Here is a 22,137-nt window from a genome sequence, read left to right as displayed (position 1 = left end):
TTTTCCGAAGAAAACATTGTCGAAACACTTGTTTCGAAAACCCTGATTTCTCCTATTTTCAATCAGTTTTGAAACAGATACAGCAGACGACGAATGCCAACAATCGTGAGGTGCACTGTAATTAACGTTTTGTGATTTAATATTTTTCCTTTCAGCAGATCGATGAACGTGAACAAGGTTGTTTTTTTTTTTTGTCAATGAATTTCAGTTGAACCATAGTAAGACACCTGAACCGTCGATCGTTGGCTTCTGATAATCAATCCGCTGATGGCTTCAATCGGCGGTCCAGATGTCTGACTAAGGTTCAAGTGAGTTGGTGATTATAGCCATAATTGTGGTTGAAAAAGGTTCCAATCGACTGCTCGGACGGCTGACTGAGGACGAATTCGGCAGGTGATTACGGCCTTAACGGTCGCATTCCGATTCCGAGTCACAATTGACTACAACTGTATTTATGTCGAGGACTGCATACTAAGTACCTTGCCTCCATTATTTTTTATACCGATCGATGGCAGCACCATTACCGGATCGTACAGTTAATGAGAATTTAGAACTAGTCCAGGAACTAATAGCTACCTGGTGCTAGCACCCCCAAAGGTATCGTTTCACTTGGAGGACATTGAGACCACGAGCATATTTAACGTCGCCCAGTCCCCTTTAATGACGACGGTGGATCTTCGACCATCGAGGTTCAAACTCAGGACCCTCCGGCCCCGAATCCGACACTCTACCGATCGGGCTACCACGGCCCACGGTCGCATTCACCATCGATTTAAACCTTGGTCATGCAGTCAAACCGCCGGTCGAAGCCTTTTTCAACGAACCACAAAGCTCCAATCGATGGTTTGGGTGTCTGACTGAGGTTCAATTCAGCTGGTGAATATGGCCGTAAGTAGTTTAAGATATATTGCCTGTTCACACAGTCCAGAGCAAAAGTGCTCGTTTTTTCAGTATCGAAAAGCTAAGAAAAAGTAAAATGGGTTTAAAAATAAGGAGCTTACCTCTTTGTAAGGTTTCATGCTGAGGTCGAAGTCCTCCCCTCGAGTGATTGGTTCTTTCAGTTTCCGATCTCGGTACCACAAAACTCGAGGTTCGGGATGTCCTGAAACGCGACATCGTACGGTGGCAACGCTGTCCTCTTCAGCAGGAATTCGTTTATCCAGCGCTTCAACGTGGGCTGGAACTGATGGTGAAAGAAGATTCACAATTAAAAATGAAACTTGCTCAATCCATTTGCATGGATGTGACATTTTTGCGAATATATTTACACTTTATCACCGTAATTTTAAATTTTGGATTTTATTTTTATGCATTCGAATATAAGGAAACATTATGTGTCATAATGTATATCATCAACTCTTTAAATCCCCCCCCCCCCGTTTTTTAACTAGTATGTTGTGGCCATCACGAAACTTTCTTCTATATTTTTCTTTTTTTTTCTGATCCCTCCCCATGCTTGACGAGGAAGCAATATTCCCAACAAAAACAAAATTACACATGCAAAAACTTGACGACCATCCCAATGTCTGAATTATTGCAAAAGCAAAGCAAAGAGCGAAAATTGAAAGTTATTTTAAAAGCCTTGCTTGAATTAATTACAAATATTTTATTTGTTAACAAACATAAGATGGCAACAGTTAAAAATTTTAAATCATTGAGATAATATTTCCGATCATTTCCATACAATTAAAATCACGAGAAATACGCAGACGACAATCTATTACGATTTATCTTTCTTATTGTTGCATTAATAAAAATATTTTTATTCGCAAAAAAAAAAAAAAAAAAAATCAACACCTCTTTGAGCGATCGGCGTCAAAATTGAACCAAAGCCTGTTTACAAATGGATTCACATATATTCCAAATTTCAACCAGAACGTAGCATTACTTCTTGAGATAGGGCACTCAAAATGGAAAAAAAGAACGGGTGATTGCGCTACCCCCTTTTTAGCTGTTGACACAAAAATAAAATCAGTTCTTATACCCACTAAGGGCTACTTGCCGATAAATTTTTCTTTCATTCCGTTCATTATTTCTTGAGATACAGCAGTCACAATTGACGACAAAAAACGTTCTATAGCTCAACCCCCGTTTGAGTTATTGACACCAAAATTGAATCAGCACCTGTTCCTGTTAATACCAACATATGGACCAAATTTTGTTTGATTCCGCCAGTTACTTCCTGAGGAATAGCAAGCACGCGTAACTCGAAAAACGTCCCATTGCTCCACCCCCCTTGGAGGAATTCGCGCCAAAAACTAATGGGCACAAGTTCACATAGGGGCACATATGTGTACTAAATTTCGTTCGATTTCATGCGGTAGTTTTTGTTGTAGAGCGGCCACAAAAAACTGGTCACACACAGACGTGACACACATACATACACACACACACACACACACACATACATACACACACACACATACATACACACACACACATACATACACACACACACACACACACACAGACAGACATTTTCCAAAAATGGTCGAAATGGACTCAGCACACCTCAAAACGTTCGAATCCGTCAAAATTCGAAATTCGACAATTTGCACGAATCCAATACTTTCTTCTATATATTAGATATAGAAGAAAGTAAAAATAGTGATTTGTACATCTTGTGGGCGTGACCGTACAGTCACACCCGCAACATTAAGAATTCATTAATTTTAAAATGCAAAATATTTTCTAGAAAGTAATTACTTCATATTAGGATACATAATGGTTCCTTCTATTCAAATGTACAGAAATTTAAGGTTAAACTTTAAAACTCCGAGGAAAAGGTGCAAATATAAATGCCATGTCTGTGCATATGGATGTAACAAACTAAAATATTATAAGAAAAAAATTGCAATAGCAACCTGGTGAAAAGCACAGTAAATGGCACCGTAGATTTTTTGTGAAAAAGTTGTAATAAAATCGTAACAAGTGTTTCGTATTAACATGTAATTTAATTATCAAGCTCGTTAACACAATGGTTATGCAAAGTAGTACTACTTAACAAATACATAAATCACAATCAAAAATGTATAGATTCTTTTTTTCGAGGTTGCCGTAGCTCTTGCGTTTACTTGACACTAATTTTTTTTTTTTTTTTAAACAAGGCTAAGTTTTTTAAGTTGCTTCTGATGAAAGCTTTTCTCTGATTTACATTTTCTATGATTCTGAGCGTATTTACGACTCAGGTGTGACGAGATCGTTAACTTTTTTAAAATTTTCAACTGAATACCAATTTTTCCGTATTGTTATGGCAAATAATTTTATCGTTTCACTTGAGGTCTTTGTAGTGCTTCCCAAAACTTTTACAAATCTCTTCACAAACTCTTTACAGTGACGTCTGATTCAACGTCCTAGCTGAACGCATTTTTACACTGTACTAATTTACATGATGGCCTTGAGAAGTTTCTACTTATATGCATGTTGAATAAGGCTTGTGAATTTTACTATGCATTATGCATACAATTCCTTTTTCTACGTTAATTTCATTTTAAAGCTTTACACTTTAAATTGTTATTTTCTACTCATGACGTCTTCTCACAGAACCTTTTATAATGGTTGGTGTTATTTGTATAACTAGTCACTAAATAACAGGAAGATCTATAGCGGGGAACAAGGTAAACCTAACCTGGAATCGTTGTAATGCTGTGATTAGGATCCGCGTAGCATTCACACCGCTGTCAGGGTCAGGTTAAGTCTGCCCCAACTATAGATCTAGAACCTATCAACTAAATAAACACTTTTCAGCTTATCTAACTTTTTGGATAAAAGTTTGATTTTTGAGGGAAAAAGTTGGGGTCAGTTTATGCCAAAAAATTCGGTATAAACTTTAAAATTCAATTTTTTTTATAAATAATATTGAAATCATGCACTTACAATTGACTTCTAAAGAAGTAGAACTTTGTGCCCCTTGTCCTAAACCATTATCGGCGAAACAATCCACTTTGGTGACATTTCGTTGAATATGAGGCACAACAAGAGCTACATGACTTTGCTGTTGTTGAACTATCAGCTGGCCATTGAGAAATAAAGACACAACAGGAACTGGCATCCCTGTTGCCACGCACAACAATGTAATGTTAGCACCCTCGACGATGGGTTCAGGAGGTACAACAACAGGTGGGTTTAGGAACGCTGGAATTGCTGGATCAGTCCATGCTAGCACTATCTCGGAAAGTGGGCTTTCTTTTTTCGAAGTTCGAGCCCTGACGGCTATGGCGTACTGAGTGTTCACTGTAAGATTGTCTAGAGTGATGTAGTTGTATATCGTGGCTAACCTAGAATAAAAAATACAGCATATTGTTAAACTAGCAGTGCAATGGATTGCAGTAAGGTGCCTAGATATACTGATTTGATCAGGATTGTCTTGAATTTTAGAAATTTGTCTGATTCTGAACACTTTCTGATTTTGTCCTGAAATTCGAGTTCCACCCTCATTTATCATGAACTTTTGTAAAATTTTTGAAAAATCAAGTTAAAGGCACTGCTATTGACCCCTAAAGCGGTATATTACATTAATGTCCGTGATGAAAACCGAAATTTAAGATAGCATATTTAAATTTTATCCTGGATCATCGTGCAAAATAGCAAGAAATATTGTGTCAAAAAATTTTCTGCATCACGTGATGACATATTTGCACCTTACCACCAGATTAACGCAAGCCCAAAAATGGAGATTTTCGGATCACTGCTTTTCATACAAGCGGCGGTTACTGTAGAAGTAGATTCCACGTTCTTCATAAAGTTCGTGTAATGAAGCAATAAACTAATATGTATTTGGGTCTTTATAGGCTGTTTTGTGCAGCAACTGATACTTCTATCAAAGTGGAATTTCCCGTGAGTAGCAAATCAATAAATGTTGTCGTGAGAAGTGCTATTTCTTTAAAACCTGTTTTGAATTTTGATCAAATGTACCGGTGCACCTTAGACTACAGTCATTAGATACCATTTAAATTTCTAACTTGTAGACCATCAAATTTGTGATTAACTGGTTCTAAGAACAATGAATTACCTAAGAGGAGTATCTTCAATGTCCTTGGTTGAGTTGGCAGGTTGATAAAGTATGATGTAACTCAGAGTCGATTTGGACGGAACGTGGAAAGGAGAGCGCCAACTAAGTGAAACGCTGTCCATTGTCTGATGCGTCACTTCTAAAGAGTGCGGCGGACTCAGTGTTGCTGAAAAGAGAATTATCAATATAAGAAACTAACAATAAAGTTGCCTCAAATTAAAATAAACTCCATTACTGATATGCTTCAAAGACTTTGTTCAGAGGGCTCGCCAATCTAAATGATTCAATGAAGAAAGAGTAAAAATAATGAGGCATGACATGCAACAAGATGCATAATTTAGAGCAAGCATTTCTATAAGAAATGAAAATCCATTAAGACTGATTTAAAAGAAAAAAACGAGGAATTTTGCCTTTTCCGATTAGTCCAGGATCTGACAGCACTTCTGTAGGAAAGTTCGAGTAGGGAGAGTTTCTTTTCAAAAATGTTTAGTAGGTGTCCTAGAAAGTATTTTGGACTCGGGTGGACATCCGCCACCTGGTCACTTCTCCTGCTATGACGTCATCAAAGATGGCGACCGCTCGCTCTCATAAATGCTTAGTACTTCGATAGGAAGATTGAGTACGGAGAATTTTTTTTCAGAAATGTTTCGTAGGTGTCCTAAAAAGTATTTAGAGCTTATGTGGACTTCTGCCGTTTCGTACATTTTTTAGCTATGACGTCATCAAAGATGGCGGGCGCGCGCTTTCGTCCCCATATAAGTTCAAATTTATGTTAATATTTAACCAACAAAAATGAAAATTTGGCCAGTAAGTTACAATTAGTGCTTTTAAGGCAAATAACAATGTATTTTTACTACTGCTATAGCTTAATAACTATTTTTTTTTTAATTTTTTTTGTTGCACTTAGTAAAATTATATTTAAAAGGGGTTGTTACAAGTTGGTTGCAAACCCGTACTATTACACTTACAGAAAGAGCAACAGGTTACTTCATTTCCTCTACAAGTACATTAAGACTTGGCACATTTCAAGCAATTACATGCTCCAATAAAATCAGTTGGAAATCTCTAAGTTCTTTTCTGGTATCAAATCATCATCTACCACTGCAAAACCAAATTCACAAGGATCTAAGTCAACAGCAACATCGTCAATGCTATGTCGTTGTAGGAATGTGTAAAAATATGATCTTAATAAGTGGCCCTTAGCACTTCTGCAAGTAGGCGGCAAGTTATCAGTGTCAATATTTTTCGCATGCCATATAACCTACAGCCATATAACCTAAGTTCATCTAAAGATTTACAGAATGACCCTTTTCGCAGTACTTGCACTAAGTATTCTTCTGCAGATTTAAGGCTTTGCTCTGTATAAATACAGTCAGACGATACGCCAAAACTCTCCAAATACTCTACATATGCACAATGAAGAGAAGATGTTTTGGTATCAAATTTACTTGTATAATCTGATCCAGATAGTGTTTGGATGGCAGGAAGCAACTAACATAAATTTTCACCTATTTTTCGGTGAATATCATTAACAGATAAAAATCGTGTATTATCATCAACTCCAGTACGCATCCCAAAGTTCCTGAACACCAAATCGTTGAAGAGTAAGATAGTGAAACAAAACTAACTCCATTATATCAGTGTCAGCGCTAACAATAATGATTTTAGTGAACCCACACAGGGATGCATGTTTTGAATGAATCAACATTCTGAAGTCAGCTTCCTCTACTGTCAGACAGTTTAATTCTGGGTGATTTATCTGTTTTCCACTTTGCACAGATGTACAGTTAAATATTACATCATCCCCTTCATCACCATGAAAGGCACTAAAAGTGTGGTTGGTATTATGTGGTGTTTGAGTCAAAGAAGCTGTCACTGTATCAGCAATGAACTTTTGCAACATCAGTTTGTTTCTTGAAGATCCCCAAAAGCTGCTGAGTTGGACAGGCAATGGAATATCTTCTGAGATTTTGACCACATCCATAACGATACTGATTGATATTAAAAAAGTCAAGTATTAAAATAAATATGAGCATTTATGTGATTGAGATGCCGCCATCTTTGATGACGTCATAGCAGGAAAAGTGACCAGGTGACGAATGTCCACCCGAGTCCAAAATACTTTCTAGGACACCTACTAAGCATTTTTGAAAAAAAATTCTCCCTACTCAAACTTTCCTACAGAAGTGCTGTCAGATCCAGGACTAGATCTTTCTGAGTTAGGGATAAAGAAGAGAAGTTTGAATTAGGTTAAATCTGAGAGTCGATCGCATGCTCAAAGTATCAAGTAACTTAACCAAATAAATAAATAAATAAATAAGTAAAAATTATTTGCATTAGAAATAAACAAATGTCAAAATAATTTACGAATCATAAATGTTTCCAGTCACAAAGGAGCGATCGCAGAAAAAAATGTGATGATAAATACAAAATTTATTTATTTGCATCTCTTTACGACATTTCAATTCTTCCGGTTTCCGTTGGATATTGAGAAAAGCTCAATGTTATATTTTCAAGTTAACCCTATACGTATACTATATGTGTTATTCACCTATTATCATATAAGTACAACAATCTTTTTTTTTTTTTTTTTTTTGAAAAGGTGGACAAGTGTTTCTTGGCAAAGTTTAATATTCTTCTACGTTTATTTAATGAGGATGAGGGAGAATTGAAAAGAAAATGCATCCATCATTTTCTAGTTGCCGGCATGTTCATGTGCTACATTTTAGAGCCTGTTCACTACGTAACAGAGCGTCAAAAACTTACTTTATAAAGGGATAGATCATTTTTAAAATTTAAACCATGCAAATTTCACTAAGCTAATATAATTGAAATTAATGTCCATTTTTTTCTAGACTGAACTTTTTCTCTATACTATGTTAGAATCTATTTCATCGCAAGTGATATTAAACGGTAAACAATTGCTATAGTCGTGACTGCTTTTAAAGAGTACATCATCATCGCAAATACAGCTCTTTTTTTGCCGGATATGATGTAAATCAAAGAATGGATCCTACTCACAGTTTTGCAACAGTTCCTTCAGCTGTCGGTCTGCGAATATTTTGACCAACTGCGCAGTGTTAGTAGTGCTAAAACAAGTCGTTTTATTTAATGATTTCAGGACTTCATTTGCATCATGAACATGCTTAAGGCTTGTTCAGACTTATGACTGCATGAAAAATGCCGAGTAAATGGAAAAGTAAAAAGAGAATTTTAAGTTTTAACCATGTTTCTGATGAGGAACCAAGGAAGAGGCTTAAAACCATGAAAATGCTATTATAAAGAGAGTATTTCGTATTAAATGCATCGTTCATCATTCTTTTTAAGCGTTTCTTAGTTAAAAACTTCGAAAAGATATTTTTTTAAATAGAAAGATGAGTTTATAAGCCGCATAAAAGCAAGTGTTATTACACGCTGTAGTACCGGATTTTTGTCCGCTACAATACCCACAATGCAATGCAGTGACGTCATATACCCGCAGTGACGTCAGGTAATTGGGATCCATTATCTTCTTATTAAAATTAGTCATTTTGATCTGGATCAAACCAGATCCATGAGTTCATTTGACTTCATGACCTAAATAGGGTCTCTTCAGAAGAACATTCCTGCTTAAGCCAACACAACAAAGAATATGTTATGCTGTAGATTTTCAGGTGTTAAATTTGGTAATAAGCTGGTAAAGGTTTTGTAACATATGAGAATCTGAGCTTCCTCAATCGCCCAGAAGTCATTTAAGCCAGAGTCCCTTCTGTTATCTTTGGACCCAGCTGCAGTAATAGGACCAGAAAACAACGCAAGTCGGGTGAGGTGGAGAAAAGTATTAGGATACCATCAATGTGTGTGTACCGTCACAAATAATTTCCAGGTTTAGACTTGTTTCTCGCAAAAAGCAGGTATCTTTGCGAAAAGTTTCCTGCATTGCTTCAAGTTCCAAGCATGCGGACTTCTCACTGCTATGAAAAATATATTTATCTACCTGTATGAAAAAGATACTCAGCTTCTTTATTAGGTGTTTCGCTTTTAGCTACATTACGACCCTTACTGAATAACTGAGATCCTAAGAGAGAGCGAAATGCATCCTGGATATACTGTAGCATTGCAAGAATGGCAAATAAGCTGTTCGGTATTTATTGGTAATTCTGTCTTCACTTTGAACGCATTTTCTAAAATACTTTAGGAGATTTCATGGTAGATGAGGATGGTGCCAAGCTATTACTATAAACATATCTAAGTTTTCTCGAAAGGTTTCTGATTGATTCTATTTGCGAGGTTGGTTCTAATTTGAAAGGTCTATGAAGTCTTCAGAAATATTCCTAGTTAATTTTGGGAAGGTTATGGACTTTTAGTCAGAAACTTTTTTCTGGGTATTTTACCAGCAGAAATTGGGTAGAGTAGCTGCCCATTATTTTTCAGGAACGTTTCTGAATTTATTTACAGTGTAAAAAGTTGAAAGGAAACGAGAATTTTTTTTTTTTTTATAACAAGATTAAAATCTCGTACAAGCATTTAATGATAATGAAAGCGTACTTACCTTCAATTGTCTCATTGTATATCTCATCTCTTTCAGGCGTGTACACTAGCAGCACCAATGATGGAAGAGAATTCCCATGATTATTTGCAGCGACTACGTAGATGCTATAGTACGTACCGTTTTTCAAATCTTTTAAGGCAAAAGAAGTTTCAGTGGTATTTACACTCTGGAAAAATAAACAACATGTATTTTACTCTCCCGAAATGAATTATAGAGAAATCTAATTTTAAACCGATGAAATTGGTACTACAGTTGCTTATGACAAGCCCTGATTTAACGAGAAGCTGGATTTAATGAGGAAATCAGAATTACTTGGTTGGTTAAGTCTACGGGAGCACAAATTTATAATATAGATTAAGGGTACCCGACTTCAAATTATATTTATTAAACTGAGGAACAGAAAATAATTAACTTACAAATGAATAATCCAAAGGATAGAGGGTAGCCTTTTCTTCAGTCTCCATATATCGTATTTCGAACCAAATGGGATCGTCTGATGTCGCATGATGTTGCCACTTGAGATGGATTCTTGTGGGTAAAACACTGTCCGTATGCAAACCTTCAGGAGCTGTAGGTAACGATCCGACTCCATCAGACATGCACTAGTGTATAAAAACGGTTGAGCTTACGTTAAAATTTCATTATTTATTTAATGATGCATCACACAATGCGTTAAAGAGAGTTTAAATGAAAAAAAAAAAAGAAGTTTTTACCCCTCTTGGCACTAACTAAGAAATTCCATCGCACTTCATTTTATAAGAAAGTGGCCTTTTGACGACAAAATGAATTTGCTTTTACAAAAATGACTTGAACGAAAATTTTATTACTTATTTATATTGATGTATCACACAATGCGTTGAAGAGAGTTTAAATACATAAAAGTAAAAAAAAAAAAAGTGTTTACTCTTTTGGTTGGTTGATTGTATTTGGTTTAATGGCGCAAGATACTCTGCTTGGAGTTCTAAGAAATTTCTTCGCACTTCATTCCACCATAAGATGGCTTTTGACAATGAATTTACTTTTACAAAAGAGGCTTGAGCATTAAGTAATCCGTTCAATCACTCATTTTATCGCTCTCAATTTAAGCAATTAAATTTCTTTGTTAGCTCCGACTCAGAATTGGAGAATAGCATTAAAGTCAAAAATTAGCAAAATTTCGAAGTATTGCATGAATTTCAAAAAATATACATGTTCTGCATTTTTTACCGGCTTTAACGTGTGGCAAAAATTGAAAATGTAAGGCATGCTTTTGATTAAGAGCTCTCAGTCTTAAAGTTGAAATAAAAAAAGAAAAAAATTGTTTCGAAAAAGTCACTTTGAAGTGCTTTAGAACCTGGTTCAAGGTACTTGTAGTCAACTTCGTACCTCTGATCTTTTGACCTTTTAATACACGCACCTAAAGAGGGGAAGAAATTTTGTAGTCTAGCATAGAATTTTTGCACGTTCTATTAGCTAGATTCTGGAAATTATTCATTATTCCTGGCTTCTTCATAAAGATCTCAGTAGGCGCGATTATTTAGCATTACATCATTTACTGAGCAGGTGCAGTTAAAAGGGAAAGTCAAATTATTACGCCATTATCTGTAAAAGAAACTATTACATGTGATGGTAAATGCTAAGTTTTGAAAGAGCTAAAATATTTATATTCTACTGTATGATGACGAATATAGCTAAAATTACGAAATTGAAACTATGGAAACATTATACGCACGTTAGCTTTGTGATATATTTTCAAAATTGTTAAGCTGGTTTCATACCACCAGTGACGGTAACGATATGTTTTTACCACTCTTTTACGCTCGCCCACATACTTAAATGTCATAGTTACGACTAATAAAAATCACAATATTTGACACTAATCCAACTGCCTTTGGCATATTAACCACAATAAACAATAAATAAACAAATAAATATCTTTTTTGAAGCATAAGTTTTGAAATGTTTAATATTTTTCGGAAAAAATCGAAAATAATCATTGAAACATCATACAGGGTGTCCGAAAAGTCCTTGACACATTTAAAAAATTCATAGAAAACCAACAAATTGTCGTATGAATTTGCGGCCATAATACTTCACAGGTTCAAGAGTTTTTATGACATCGAAAAAAAAAAAGAAAAAAAAAGAAAAGGGGGAAAAAAGAAGAAGAAAAAAGGCATTTCGCAACCATTGATTAAACAACAGAGATGGAAACAATGTATTTTGTCTCCGTTGCAGATAGTATGAAACTACGAGTAGCATGAGTTCCCCGAAGCCTTGCATTGCTACTTTAATAAATCATCTTCAATTAATTGTAATGACATTGATCTACAATTTATATTTTTCATTTACCTGTATGATCCTTCCTGCGTCTCCAATACAGGTGCTGACAATGGCTTGAGGTGGCATCTCAAAGACAGCAGAACAGATGGGCAGACACTCGTTTCGAATGCCTCGCCTTTTGCAGCAAGGAGCGTGGTCACGTCCGCCTGCACCACATCGAACAAGTATTTCGAGCTGGTCTGCACACGCGATGGCGAACATCTGCAGATCGGACATCTTCATCTATGGGACAAACACTGAGATTGCCTTCAAAATGGCATTTTTTTACAGTAACAAGAAATAATTGTGAATTAAAAACTTAGCCCTCCCCCCTCAAATTAACATGAATCTCGCGAGTTAAAACATTATTTTTTTCTAGATAACATGGGAAAGCATGGATAAGGAAAGATAATAACAACTCTCTCAGCTTTTCTAATCACAAAAACAGAATCAAGAGAGAAAAATTGAAAATCCTTTTACAAGCTTTGTTGGCTAAAATCAATTCCAAGTACTTTGTTTCGTAACAAATAGAAACTGGCAAAAAATAAAAGTTTTAACTCATTGAGCTTTCTTTACTCAATGAAATCCTCATCAACCGCGTGAATAATGGCTTAGAATTGCATTTAAAAGTTGAATAAAAAAAAGGTTATAATGAGAGTTCTATGCAACATAGATGTTCGAAACAAATTTCATTACTTTCAGAAAAACTTATTCTTTCGATTGGTATCTATATTTTAAATGGGCGAGAAGTTTTCCTTACCAAAATTGCAAAAGCATGCCTTTCTGGTTATTAATGAATACATCCGGTAATTTAAGTTTGCCAAAGATGAGACCCAGCTGAGAAAACTATTTATCAAGTCACCTTTTGACCAAAAAATAATTAAATCGATTCATCCGTTTAGGAGCTACGATGCCTCAGACAACCTCTCTCGTAGCCTTTACAATGCTACAAGGTTAGGTTTTTCTCAACTATAGGCAATGAAGATGTTGAATTATTGTTTTGAAACAAAGTTTCATTGTGACTTTTTTTTATCCTGTAGTTATTTTGTGCTTATCTATTTTTTTTATCCCATCTACTAATTACTTTCCATTGGTTCCATAGCTTTCTGGATAGTTTCTTTCCTCGTCCCTTTTCCAAAAGGTTTCTGTAATTTCTTCCACAGACATAACTGGCTTTTACCGGGAAGGTTTTTGAATTCTTCAGAAAGATTCCAGGTTAATTTCTGAAAGGTTGCTGACTTTTAGCAGAAAACGTTCTTGTTTTGTGCAAGCTATCTTACTGTCATAAATTGTGCACATTAGCTGCCCACTGTTTTCCAAAAACGTTCCTGAATTGTTTCTACTGTGTAGTATTGTTACTGTTGCGATTTTATCTAAGAAAAAACTTCAGTTTTTTTTTTCAAAGGTGGTGTGTTCATTTTCTGGTTTGGACTACCCTATACATGTAATCAAATTTGCCGAGTTCTTCGATACGGGTTAATACTCACATCATAAGTACAAAGATCAAGACACCCTTTCTTGAGACCAGCTGATACGCAGCATGCAGTTTCGTTGTAGGCTCTCGGTGGACCTACAGCAGTTTCCGTAGATACTGTTTCAGGAGGTGTGGTGAAAACTGCTCGCACAGAGCCTCTGCTCAAACCAAATGAATTTTTCGCTGCTACGTAGACTTCATACCTTGATTTAAAAAAAAAAAAAAAAAACAGAAGGAATATTATAATTTGCGATGAAGTGCGAATAAAACATACTTACTTTTGTTCAAAGAAAATTATACATGATTGGTTTAATGGTAAGATTATAGGCGTTAGACTTCTCTTGCTTTAAGAAAAGCTGTTTGAGCGTGGAGGGATTTGGTCTTTCCGACATTTGAGGCAGTGAGAGGCAAAGGGATGTAAGTGGACGTTTTCAAGCTTTGAGTAAAACCTATTTAAAGATAAGGTCCTAGGTAGGCTTTGATTGAATTTTTTTTTCTAAATCATGCTGTATTACAGAATCTACCATGCCTACTAGTACCATCTCTAGCACCAAGAGAGACGAGAGGTTCACCTACCATTTGTACTGGTTATCTCCAAATGTTTAGTTTTGCCACTTACATCCCTTTGCTTCTCACTGCTTCGTTTGATCTTTTAAAGTAGCAAAATTTATAGGTAGGCTGATGTCTGGTCAGAGCACGTCTTTGCGGGGCTGTCATAGTATCGCTTTTGGGTGGAAGTCGATGGTAAGGAGACAGATGATAAACGGGCTAAAGAGGCAATGGATCTAAACAATAATACCAACAATCTGGTCACATTAGATGACGCAAATGCAATTGCCCGATATCGACTCAAAGAGAAGACCACCAAAGAAGATCATCAAATATGCGAGATAGATGCTAACGGAGAGACCACAAAGACAGTAACCAGATTAAAAACAAGCCACTTTGGTGGTATGAAAATAAATGCAGACAATACTAGAGGACTTAAGTAAAATGAAGAAATTGTTCTGATAAAAAACTTTCTCCTGAGTCATATTTTCAACTGCTCAGCAATACTGGCAATTCTCCAGGACATCGATCATCCCCATTCAACGGAGACCTATACACAAAAGATATAGTGGCGCTGGATAGAGCAGTCGACAAAGCCCACGGATCCATTTGACTTCTTGTTGGACACGCCACCAACCAACAATATTTCAGAGCGAGAAGTTTTTGGCGGATGTTTTCATGCTGCTCTTTTTGTACAACTAAACACAATTCGTGCTCTATAGTGCTCAAAATATTTTCCGCTGAACAAATCGTCATATTATACCTTAAAAAATAGTCACAGAACTTCGTTTTTAAATGCAAAAATCTAACCTGCAAATCCAACGTGGCGGTTATATATATATATATATATATATATATATATATATATATATATATATATATATATATATATATATAAATACATAAAACTCAAAGAAAACTCAAAGGTGACTGACTGACATAGTGATCTATCAACGCACAGCCCAAACCACTGGACGGATCGGGCTGAAATTTGGCATGTAGGTAGAGGTTATGACATAGTCATCCACTAAGAAAGGATTTCGATAAATTCTACCCCCAAGGGGATAAAATAGGGGATGAAAGTTTGTTTACCGAAACACCCATGCAAAAAGAGTCAAAGGGCAAATTGAAAATCAAAGTGAAAGCCTTGCTTGAATTAGTTACTCAAGTTTTATTTATTAGCGAATTGAAAATGGCAACAGATAAAATTTTAACTCATTAAAAGTTTTCAGGCATATTTTGGATTTCATTTGCTTTGTTTCGGTTTAGTAGTTTTGGTTATAGACTCTGCTTTGTATTTGGCATTTGTTGGGGATATTTCGATAACTGCGTTCAGAAATTGTCAGATATGTGGTTAATGACTGGAGCAAGTTTTCAATTATGACCCACGACAGGAATGGTGATAACTACTTAACACCTGACGAATATTTTGCTGATATGATGAAAAATGCTACTTATGGCGGACTTTGTGAGTTAATAGCAGCATGGTTAATATTCCCATTTACGTTTGGTTGCTTAGTTACTACGGTTCAAGAATTACTGTCTAAAGTTTATCCAGACAGTATTCATATACATGACAAACCTATTCAATGGTTGTGTGGGCGTGCCAAAGAGCGATCGAGCAGCAACTATCAACGATATGTCGATTGAGGGCGAAGAAAAGGTCTATACTTCGATTGATACTGTGGTTAATACAGATGAAGCTACTAATTACCCTGTAGAATTTTTTAATTTATTGAAACTGCCAGGTTTGCCTTATCATAAGCTTATTCTGCGCGTGGGCGCTCCAATAGGGAAGTTGCAACCTACTAAATGTTCATATTTTGGCTATTGGATATTGTTAATTGACCCTCAAAACTAAAAAATTCACCATCGCCGAATTTTAAAACACCGTGGTTGATTTTTAATGAATTTTTAAAAATTCACGCGCAAAAGTGCGCGCTTCTGAAACGTCACGAGCCTACGTCACAGGGCGCGAATGGGCAGCCTTCCGCCGAAGATCCCTTGTTTTCGCTAGGGACATTTTGAGCGCGCTGATATTTATATTTTTTAGAAATTCAATAATCCTTTTGAACACACTATGGAGGCCGGATTCGTTAAAGCACAATCTAAATAATCTTCCTCAAGTAACACCAATGAGATATTCGAATATTTTTGAGAGGATGAGAGGTTTAATGTTCCAGAAACGCGAGGAGTTAAATGCGAGGAGAAAGCCTTTTACGTTTCGCCTTCGAAGTCGAATGCGTGACTTTCGCTTCTCCCCTATCAGAAGAGGGGATGACGTCACTTCCTATGCCATTTGACGTCACAAGAGCTTGAACTTTAAAAATTAATTTAAAAAAAACTACTTATCGTATCTCAAAAATTTTTTCACCTATGATGTTCATACATGCTACTCTATCATATAAAAATAAAATTGAAAAATCGAAAACTTCCCTAATAGGGGCGAAATTTAAAACCACCAAAACTTTGTAACGGTACGAGACTGCAAGTGAAAGCGTTACATCGCAATATAGTGGAAGCCACTATATTCACTGGGTGTTCGAAAGGGGAAACTGTATTTATACCTCGAATCCCATTAATACCGAATGATATCCCGTTCGAATTTAAACGATTACAGTTTCCCCTAAAAGTCTGCTTTGCCATGACAATAAACAAGTCTCAGGGGCAAACTCTCAAATTTGCGGGTATTGACTTGAGAGAACATTGCTTCTCTCATGGACAGTTTTATGTTGCTTGCTCACGAGTAAGTTCACCCAGTAGCTTGATAGTTTTAGCGCCTAGTGAGAGATTAGTTAAGAATATTGTGTACAAAGAAGTTTTGTAGGCCCTAATTTTTTACCCACGCTAAACAAAAGTAAAGCCGCAAACACTATACCTAATTAATAATAATATTTCTTAACGCGAGCGAAGCCGCGGGCAAAAGCTAGTATATATATATATAGATGCTTTTTTTGACACTTAAACTTTCTACAGAGAGAGCTCTTTCAAAACTTTCGACTCTTTATCACTTTCGCCGGCAGAGTGGTGTAGGGGTTAGATTTTAGTCTCTTACGCCCAAAGGTGCAGGTTCGGTTTTGGCTCCAGTCGGTGGATTTTCAGGTGCAGAAAATCGACAGTGTTCATGTAGTATGATTATGCGATCTGTAAAAGATCCCTCGAGCACTGGTTTAACCTAGAGTGTTCGTAGTAAAAATTAAATTCCTAAAGCAATTTTGCATCAAATAGAGCTCAGGTGCCTCCATCTGGTGGGGAAACTGGGTGTAAAAATTCTCGTGGTAAACCATCCGCCGATAGTGGTGCAAAGTGCAAGAATGTATGCTATTTCCAAGAAACGCTCTATAGGTGTGCAAAAGATAGTGATCCTTACGCAGCCGCATCAGGGGAAAAAAAAAAACCTTTCTACAGTTTAAGCGAGATTTGACGTTGTTTCGAAACTTCGATTTGGTAACCATCGGTATGTATAATATATGTAATAGTAGCTCAATGGTGGTAACCCTTGCTTTTCAACAGTGAAAAATTTGAATAAAAATGTTGGATGCATCGGCTCATACATATATTATTAGCCTGAGTTTTCACCAGTGATTGCGTCCCGTGAATTTAACTGTTTTGGTAATATAATTCTGCCATCAAGAAGGACTAAATACAAGAGCCTCCCTAATTTTTTGAATGGTATCCGCCTCGCCCTGACAACCGTTTGAAACAGTGAGACTTATTTTATATCACTTTTGCCCTGAGAATGTAAACTCTTACTCATCGTAGTCATGTGAAGAAATATTTCAATTTGAAATAGAAAAACGTACCTAGTTTTTGGGTTCAAATTGTCCAGTAAGTAAGGTGATTTGATGTCATTCACAACATTATATTCAGTGATCTCATCCATCACGACTTCTTTCCAATAAAGGGTGTAACTGAGAACGGTTTCTGGAAGAAAACTAAGGAACATAATTATTTAAAGGGAAATAAATAACATTATTTATTAAAACACTTAAAAAATTTAGATATTTATAGAAGGATAGCCTCTCAACATGCTCTATAGTCCACTCGTGATTAATATCTCATGAAACTACGTATAATCTCATTTCTTTTTATGAGCATCTATTTAGCTAAACTTTAGAGCAGGAATTAGTAACTGGAGGGAGCAAGTTCAATCATTGGCTTAAGAAACACTGAGGCAAAGCTCTCAAGTCGCATGGTTCAACTTCGGCAAACGGGAGACATTTTTTACTTGAAACGAGTGGAAGAAACCGGATTTCTCACGTGACTTGGGATCCTTGCATCAAGGCTTTAAACCTTCACTCTTTACACCTTTTATTCCTTCTCAATGAGCTAAACCCGTTTGTAAAACGCAGTCCTTACCAGAACCATTTCAATAGTGCAATAATGAAAAAAAAACCTATTTAAGTAGCAATCGAAAGGTATAACGAAACATGTTAATGGAGAAATAACAATGTTTCATTGCACAAGATTGCAGATTACTGCAGATACGTATTTCAGGGTAACAAGGAATCCCTTTTTCAATGCAAAATAAGTGAACTTATGTATAAAAAGACATCCAACAAAAGCTGCAGTAAAATACAGTAATCTGCAATTTCGTGAAATGAAACATTGTTATTTCTACTTTTACTTTTTAAGCACAAAGGTATTTATTCAACTTTATAACAAGTATAAGTTATTTGCGCTGGTCTTCCCATCCTTGAAATATGAGGTCTTAAATTCTTCCAAAATTTTAAAAGTCACCAAATTTAGCGAGTTTCTGTGCGAAATGGAAGATCTCTTTCACACGCCTGTCACATGTAGAAGGTGGAGTCTTGTGGTATTCAATTTCTTGCCAAGTCTTTAAACTTGGTAGCTTTTCTAAAAATTTCGCAATCAGAGTCAGACCTTATATCTCATGTAACAGGAAGACGAGGGCAAATGAATTATGTGTCAAAAATGCTTCATTATACCCTTTTGATTGTTATTTTTTATTATTACACAATTCGTGTGGTTCTTTGGTCAGATTTCAGTGCCAAATCCTATCAGAGGTAGCAGATTGATACAGGAAGCGATTAATACCAGCAGCAAGAAGGTTTTGAAATTGTGGATCTTTTGCTAAAAACCATTTCGTGGGGAGACCATCATTGTCCATAACACATGCTCTTTTACTTAAAGACTTGGAAGTTTCTTGTAATTAAGTATTTTAATTAATTATAAAGATACTCCAAAGTAGTCACCCTTGAGTTAACCCACTGTTTCAAGCATTTTTCTCTGCAATGGGCCGCTACTCATTCACAGAAACTTAGTCCCATTCCTTTTGTTAAACATATTTTTTAACGATACAGTGAAACCTGTGTAAGTTGACCACTAGCGGTGCAGTACTCTGGTGGTCAACTTACACAGGTGGTCAACTTACAAAGGGTGGTTGGTAATGATTTCATTTAATTATTATTATTATTTGTCATTTCTTGCACCATATTTTCACTTTTTGACTAATTGACACTTACTCTTTCTGTTTAACTCACTTTTATTGTTTAACATTACTTTGAAACAATAATTAAAAATGTTATTCAAATATTTTTGTTTTATCTCCCTTGTTTTTTTACTATATTAGACACTAGTTTTAGAAATTCCATATCTGTCAGCTAATTTTCTCTGGCTTTCTCCCTTTTCAATTAATTTAAATATTTCATACTTTTTTTCAATCTCAAGTTCAACTAACGTTCTTTTTGAAGCCATTTTATGTAAAACTTATAACACAAAAAGCAACAAGCTGGACTCTCCTAGTTCATAAAGGTCGCTGAAAATGAAAATGTGCTATCCAGAAATAAGTAACTGCTGTGCAGCTGTTTTATTTAGTCGGTAAAATACTGGTCTGGCATCAAAGCATTAAAATTATTCTTAGAAAGCTATAAAAAAAATAAATAAATAAATGAAATAATTTGCTTAGTTAAATTAAAAAAATAAACCAAGTGGTCAACTTACAAAGGTTTTTTTAAATACTCCAAACCAAATTCGGTATTCATTAGTGGTCAAGATAGACAGGTGGTCAAGATAGAGAGGTGGTCAAGTTACAGAGGTTTTTCTTCATTATATAAGATAGGACTAATTCCGTTCCTGACAAAAGCGGTCAACATAGGCAGGTGGTCAACTTACAAGGGTGGTCAACTTTACAGGTTTTACTGTATCACTTTTGAGATTCAGTACATAAACTTGCAACTAAGATGATTCATATGCATGTATAATTTATAAGGTTCAAATAAGGGGAGTAAGAAAGGCAATCCTATGTAGTAAGAAAGGTTAGAAAATATGCTTTGCAGACGTTTTAGTACTTTTTGTCAAGCGCCTCTGTGCGCTGATGCAGAGTTATGTTGAAAGATCCGTGATTGGTTTCGTTGGTTTCGAAAATACTTCCGTGGCCACGGAAGAACATCATGCAAAACTAGCTCACAATAGATTTTTTGGCCGATTTTCACAACAACTGATGTGTGACCAGCGCATTTGCTGTTTATCGTTCACTTTCTTCTTATTCCCAGTTAGTCCCAATCTTCAATGAGTCATTAAAACAGTTTTTTCTGTTTGAAACAGTCTACTTTAGGACCTTCAGCAGACAAACAGTTTCATATTCTGTCTCAATCTTCACCAAGCCCTTAAAACATTTTACTGTGTATGAAACTGCTTCGATTCCGCAAACAAAGAATTTAATTCGCTCTCTTACTTTTGGGTTGCCCACAAAGGACGAATGGAGTCCATGGCACTCTGTGCCATTGACATTTTTATGGAGTGTTTTAATCTTTTTTTGAGTGCTTCTTATTCTGAGGGGGTATTCTGTAGCATTTGAGAGGAGGGCGCCATTGCTGTTGGGAGGTTACTGCTGGGAGGATTCGGCAACACTGTTTTTTTGTTTGTTTGTTTGTTTAGGAAATGCTAAAATAACACTCGTTTTCTTTGCCATTCTAGATATGTGTCATTACGAAGTTAAATTAATTTTGTAAACGTGTAAAGAGTTTATTTAATGTATCGTGAGCCTAAAATTGCAATGGTAAACACATTTCTTTCCAAATGTTGTCCAAATTCATTCCTGTCACCCTGTAGTACTTATTTTATAATAATTTGGATTAGTAACCATATTTCTTTACTTCAGGTGGTACTAATGTCCCTACTGTCGATAAAATATACTTCGTGAAAATGATACGTGAGTGAAGTATTAGACTCATCAAGATAAGACTTGATCACGTGTGCATGGCTGACGAACAGAATGGACCATTTCTATGCATACGATTCGAATCCTCCGCTCTTTTAATAAGTCAAAAATCATCGCTTAGTACTTCAAAATGGGAAACTCACCTTGGCGGCTGCCATTTTAGTATTGCCCAGTTGGAATGCACGCTGGTAACAAGGAACTGCTCCGGCGGTCCTGGCAACACTTTGTAGTACTCCAGCAAGCAGTTACCGTATATATCTATGTGATCCAGACAAACAAAATGGCGATAGTCCAGTTGTGTGACATTCCCGCGACAGAAATCCAGACAAATATCAGGCAGTCCTCTTTGGTGACAGCACTGACTGTGATCCGCCCCACCAGCCATACAATCGAATGTGATGTTGACGTAGGGAGCACACATCAGCACATCTGATAACCTAGAAATGAGTTCAGTTTTCAATGACAGTTATTTAAAGAAACCACCGATTTAACCATTACAATACATAAAAAGAAAATTTAATTTCAATTGTATCGTCTTTTTCAAAAAAAAAAACAAGTTCTTGATTTGTTTTTGAAATTAAAGTAGGATGGGAAAAGAGAAAAGATTATTTAGAAAAAAAATGTATTGTTCTTCAGGTAAGACAATAGTGGTTACAGATTATAACGTTTTCGAGCATTAATTACATAATTCATTTCATAAAAAATCAAATTTCATATTTGCCATTGTAAATGACTTTTCTAGTTGGGTTCGTTTATGGGTCTGTCCACGGTGACTGACGTTACAATTTGACTCTATTTTTAACTTACAAATTCAGCGCTGTCTTGAAATTAAATTTTGTTTCTTCTGAAATTGATCGAAAATATCATGATATGGTACATCACTGCCCCCACACATGTTTTCAGACTTGGGGAAATTTTTTTTGTGTGAAATTGAAGGGAATAAAAAAACGTGACTGATGTTACGCATAAGAAACATTGAAAAAATTAACTTATATACAATTTGAAATTCTCTTCAAACTAATAACGTAAAATCTAAACAGATTTTTTCCCCTTAAAGTAGAGATTTTAGACTTGATGAAAACACTTTGTTT

The 22,137-nt window shown here is 35.8% G+C and overlaps 1 protein-coding gene across 2 annotated transcripts in view; it reads right to left on the bottom strand.

The window, feature by feature from the left end:
* The window catches only part of LOC129221355 (Ig-like and fibronectin type-III domain-containing protein 1), a 159,725-nt gene that overhangs the window by 35,486 nt on the left and 102,102 nt on the right, over positions 1-22,137 (bottom strand). For both annotated transcript variants that reach the window (XR_008580499.1, XM_054855826.1), the window contains exons 12-20: positions 21,190-21,483; positions 17,667-17,798; positions 13,328-13,517; positions 11,871-12,083; positions 9,959-10,144; positions 9,543-9,708; positions 5,012-5,177; positions 3,877-4,277; positions 1,002-1,183 (exon numbers count right to left, since the gene is read on the bottom strand). Coding sequence is in view for 1 of the 2 variants with exons in the window: in XM_054855826.1 (XP_054711801.1) it covers positions 1,002-1,183; positions 3,877-4,277; positions 5,012-5,177; positions 9,543-9,708; positions 9,959-10,144; positions 11,871-12,083; positions 13,328-13,517; positions 17,667-17,798; positions 21,190-21,483 (1,930 nt within the window). In the remaining variant the exon portion in view is untranslated. The remainder of the gene's footprint in view (positions 1-1,001; positions 1,184-3,876; positions 4,278-5,011; positions 5,178-9,542; positions 9,709-9,958; positions 10,145-11,870; positions 12,084-13,327; positions 13,518-17,666; positions 17,799-21,189; positions 21,484-22,137) is intronic.

The sequence above is a fragment of the Uloborus diversus genome, chromosome 4 (genome assembly GCF_026930045.1).
Source record: "Uloborus diversus isolate 005 chromosome 4, Udiv.v.3.1, whole genome shotgun sequence".
Taxonomy (NCBI): domain Eukaryota; kingdom Metazoa; phylum Arthropoda; class Arachnida; order Araneae; family Uloboridae; genus Uloborus; species Uloborus diversus.
The sequence above is the reverse complement of the archived record's forward strand: the minus strand, read 5'-3'. Positions and strand labels throughout refer to the sequence as shown.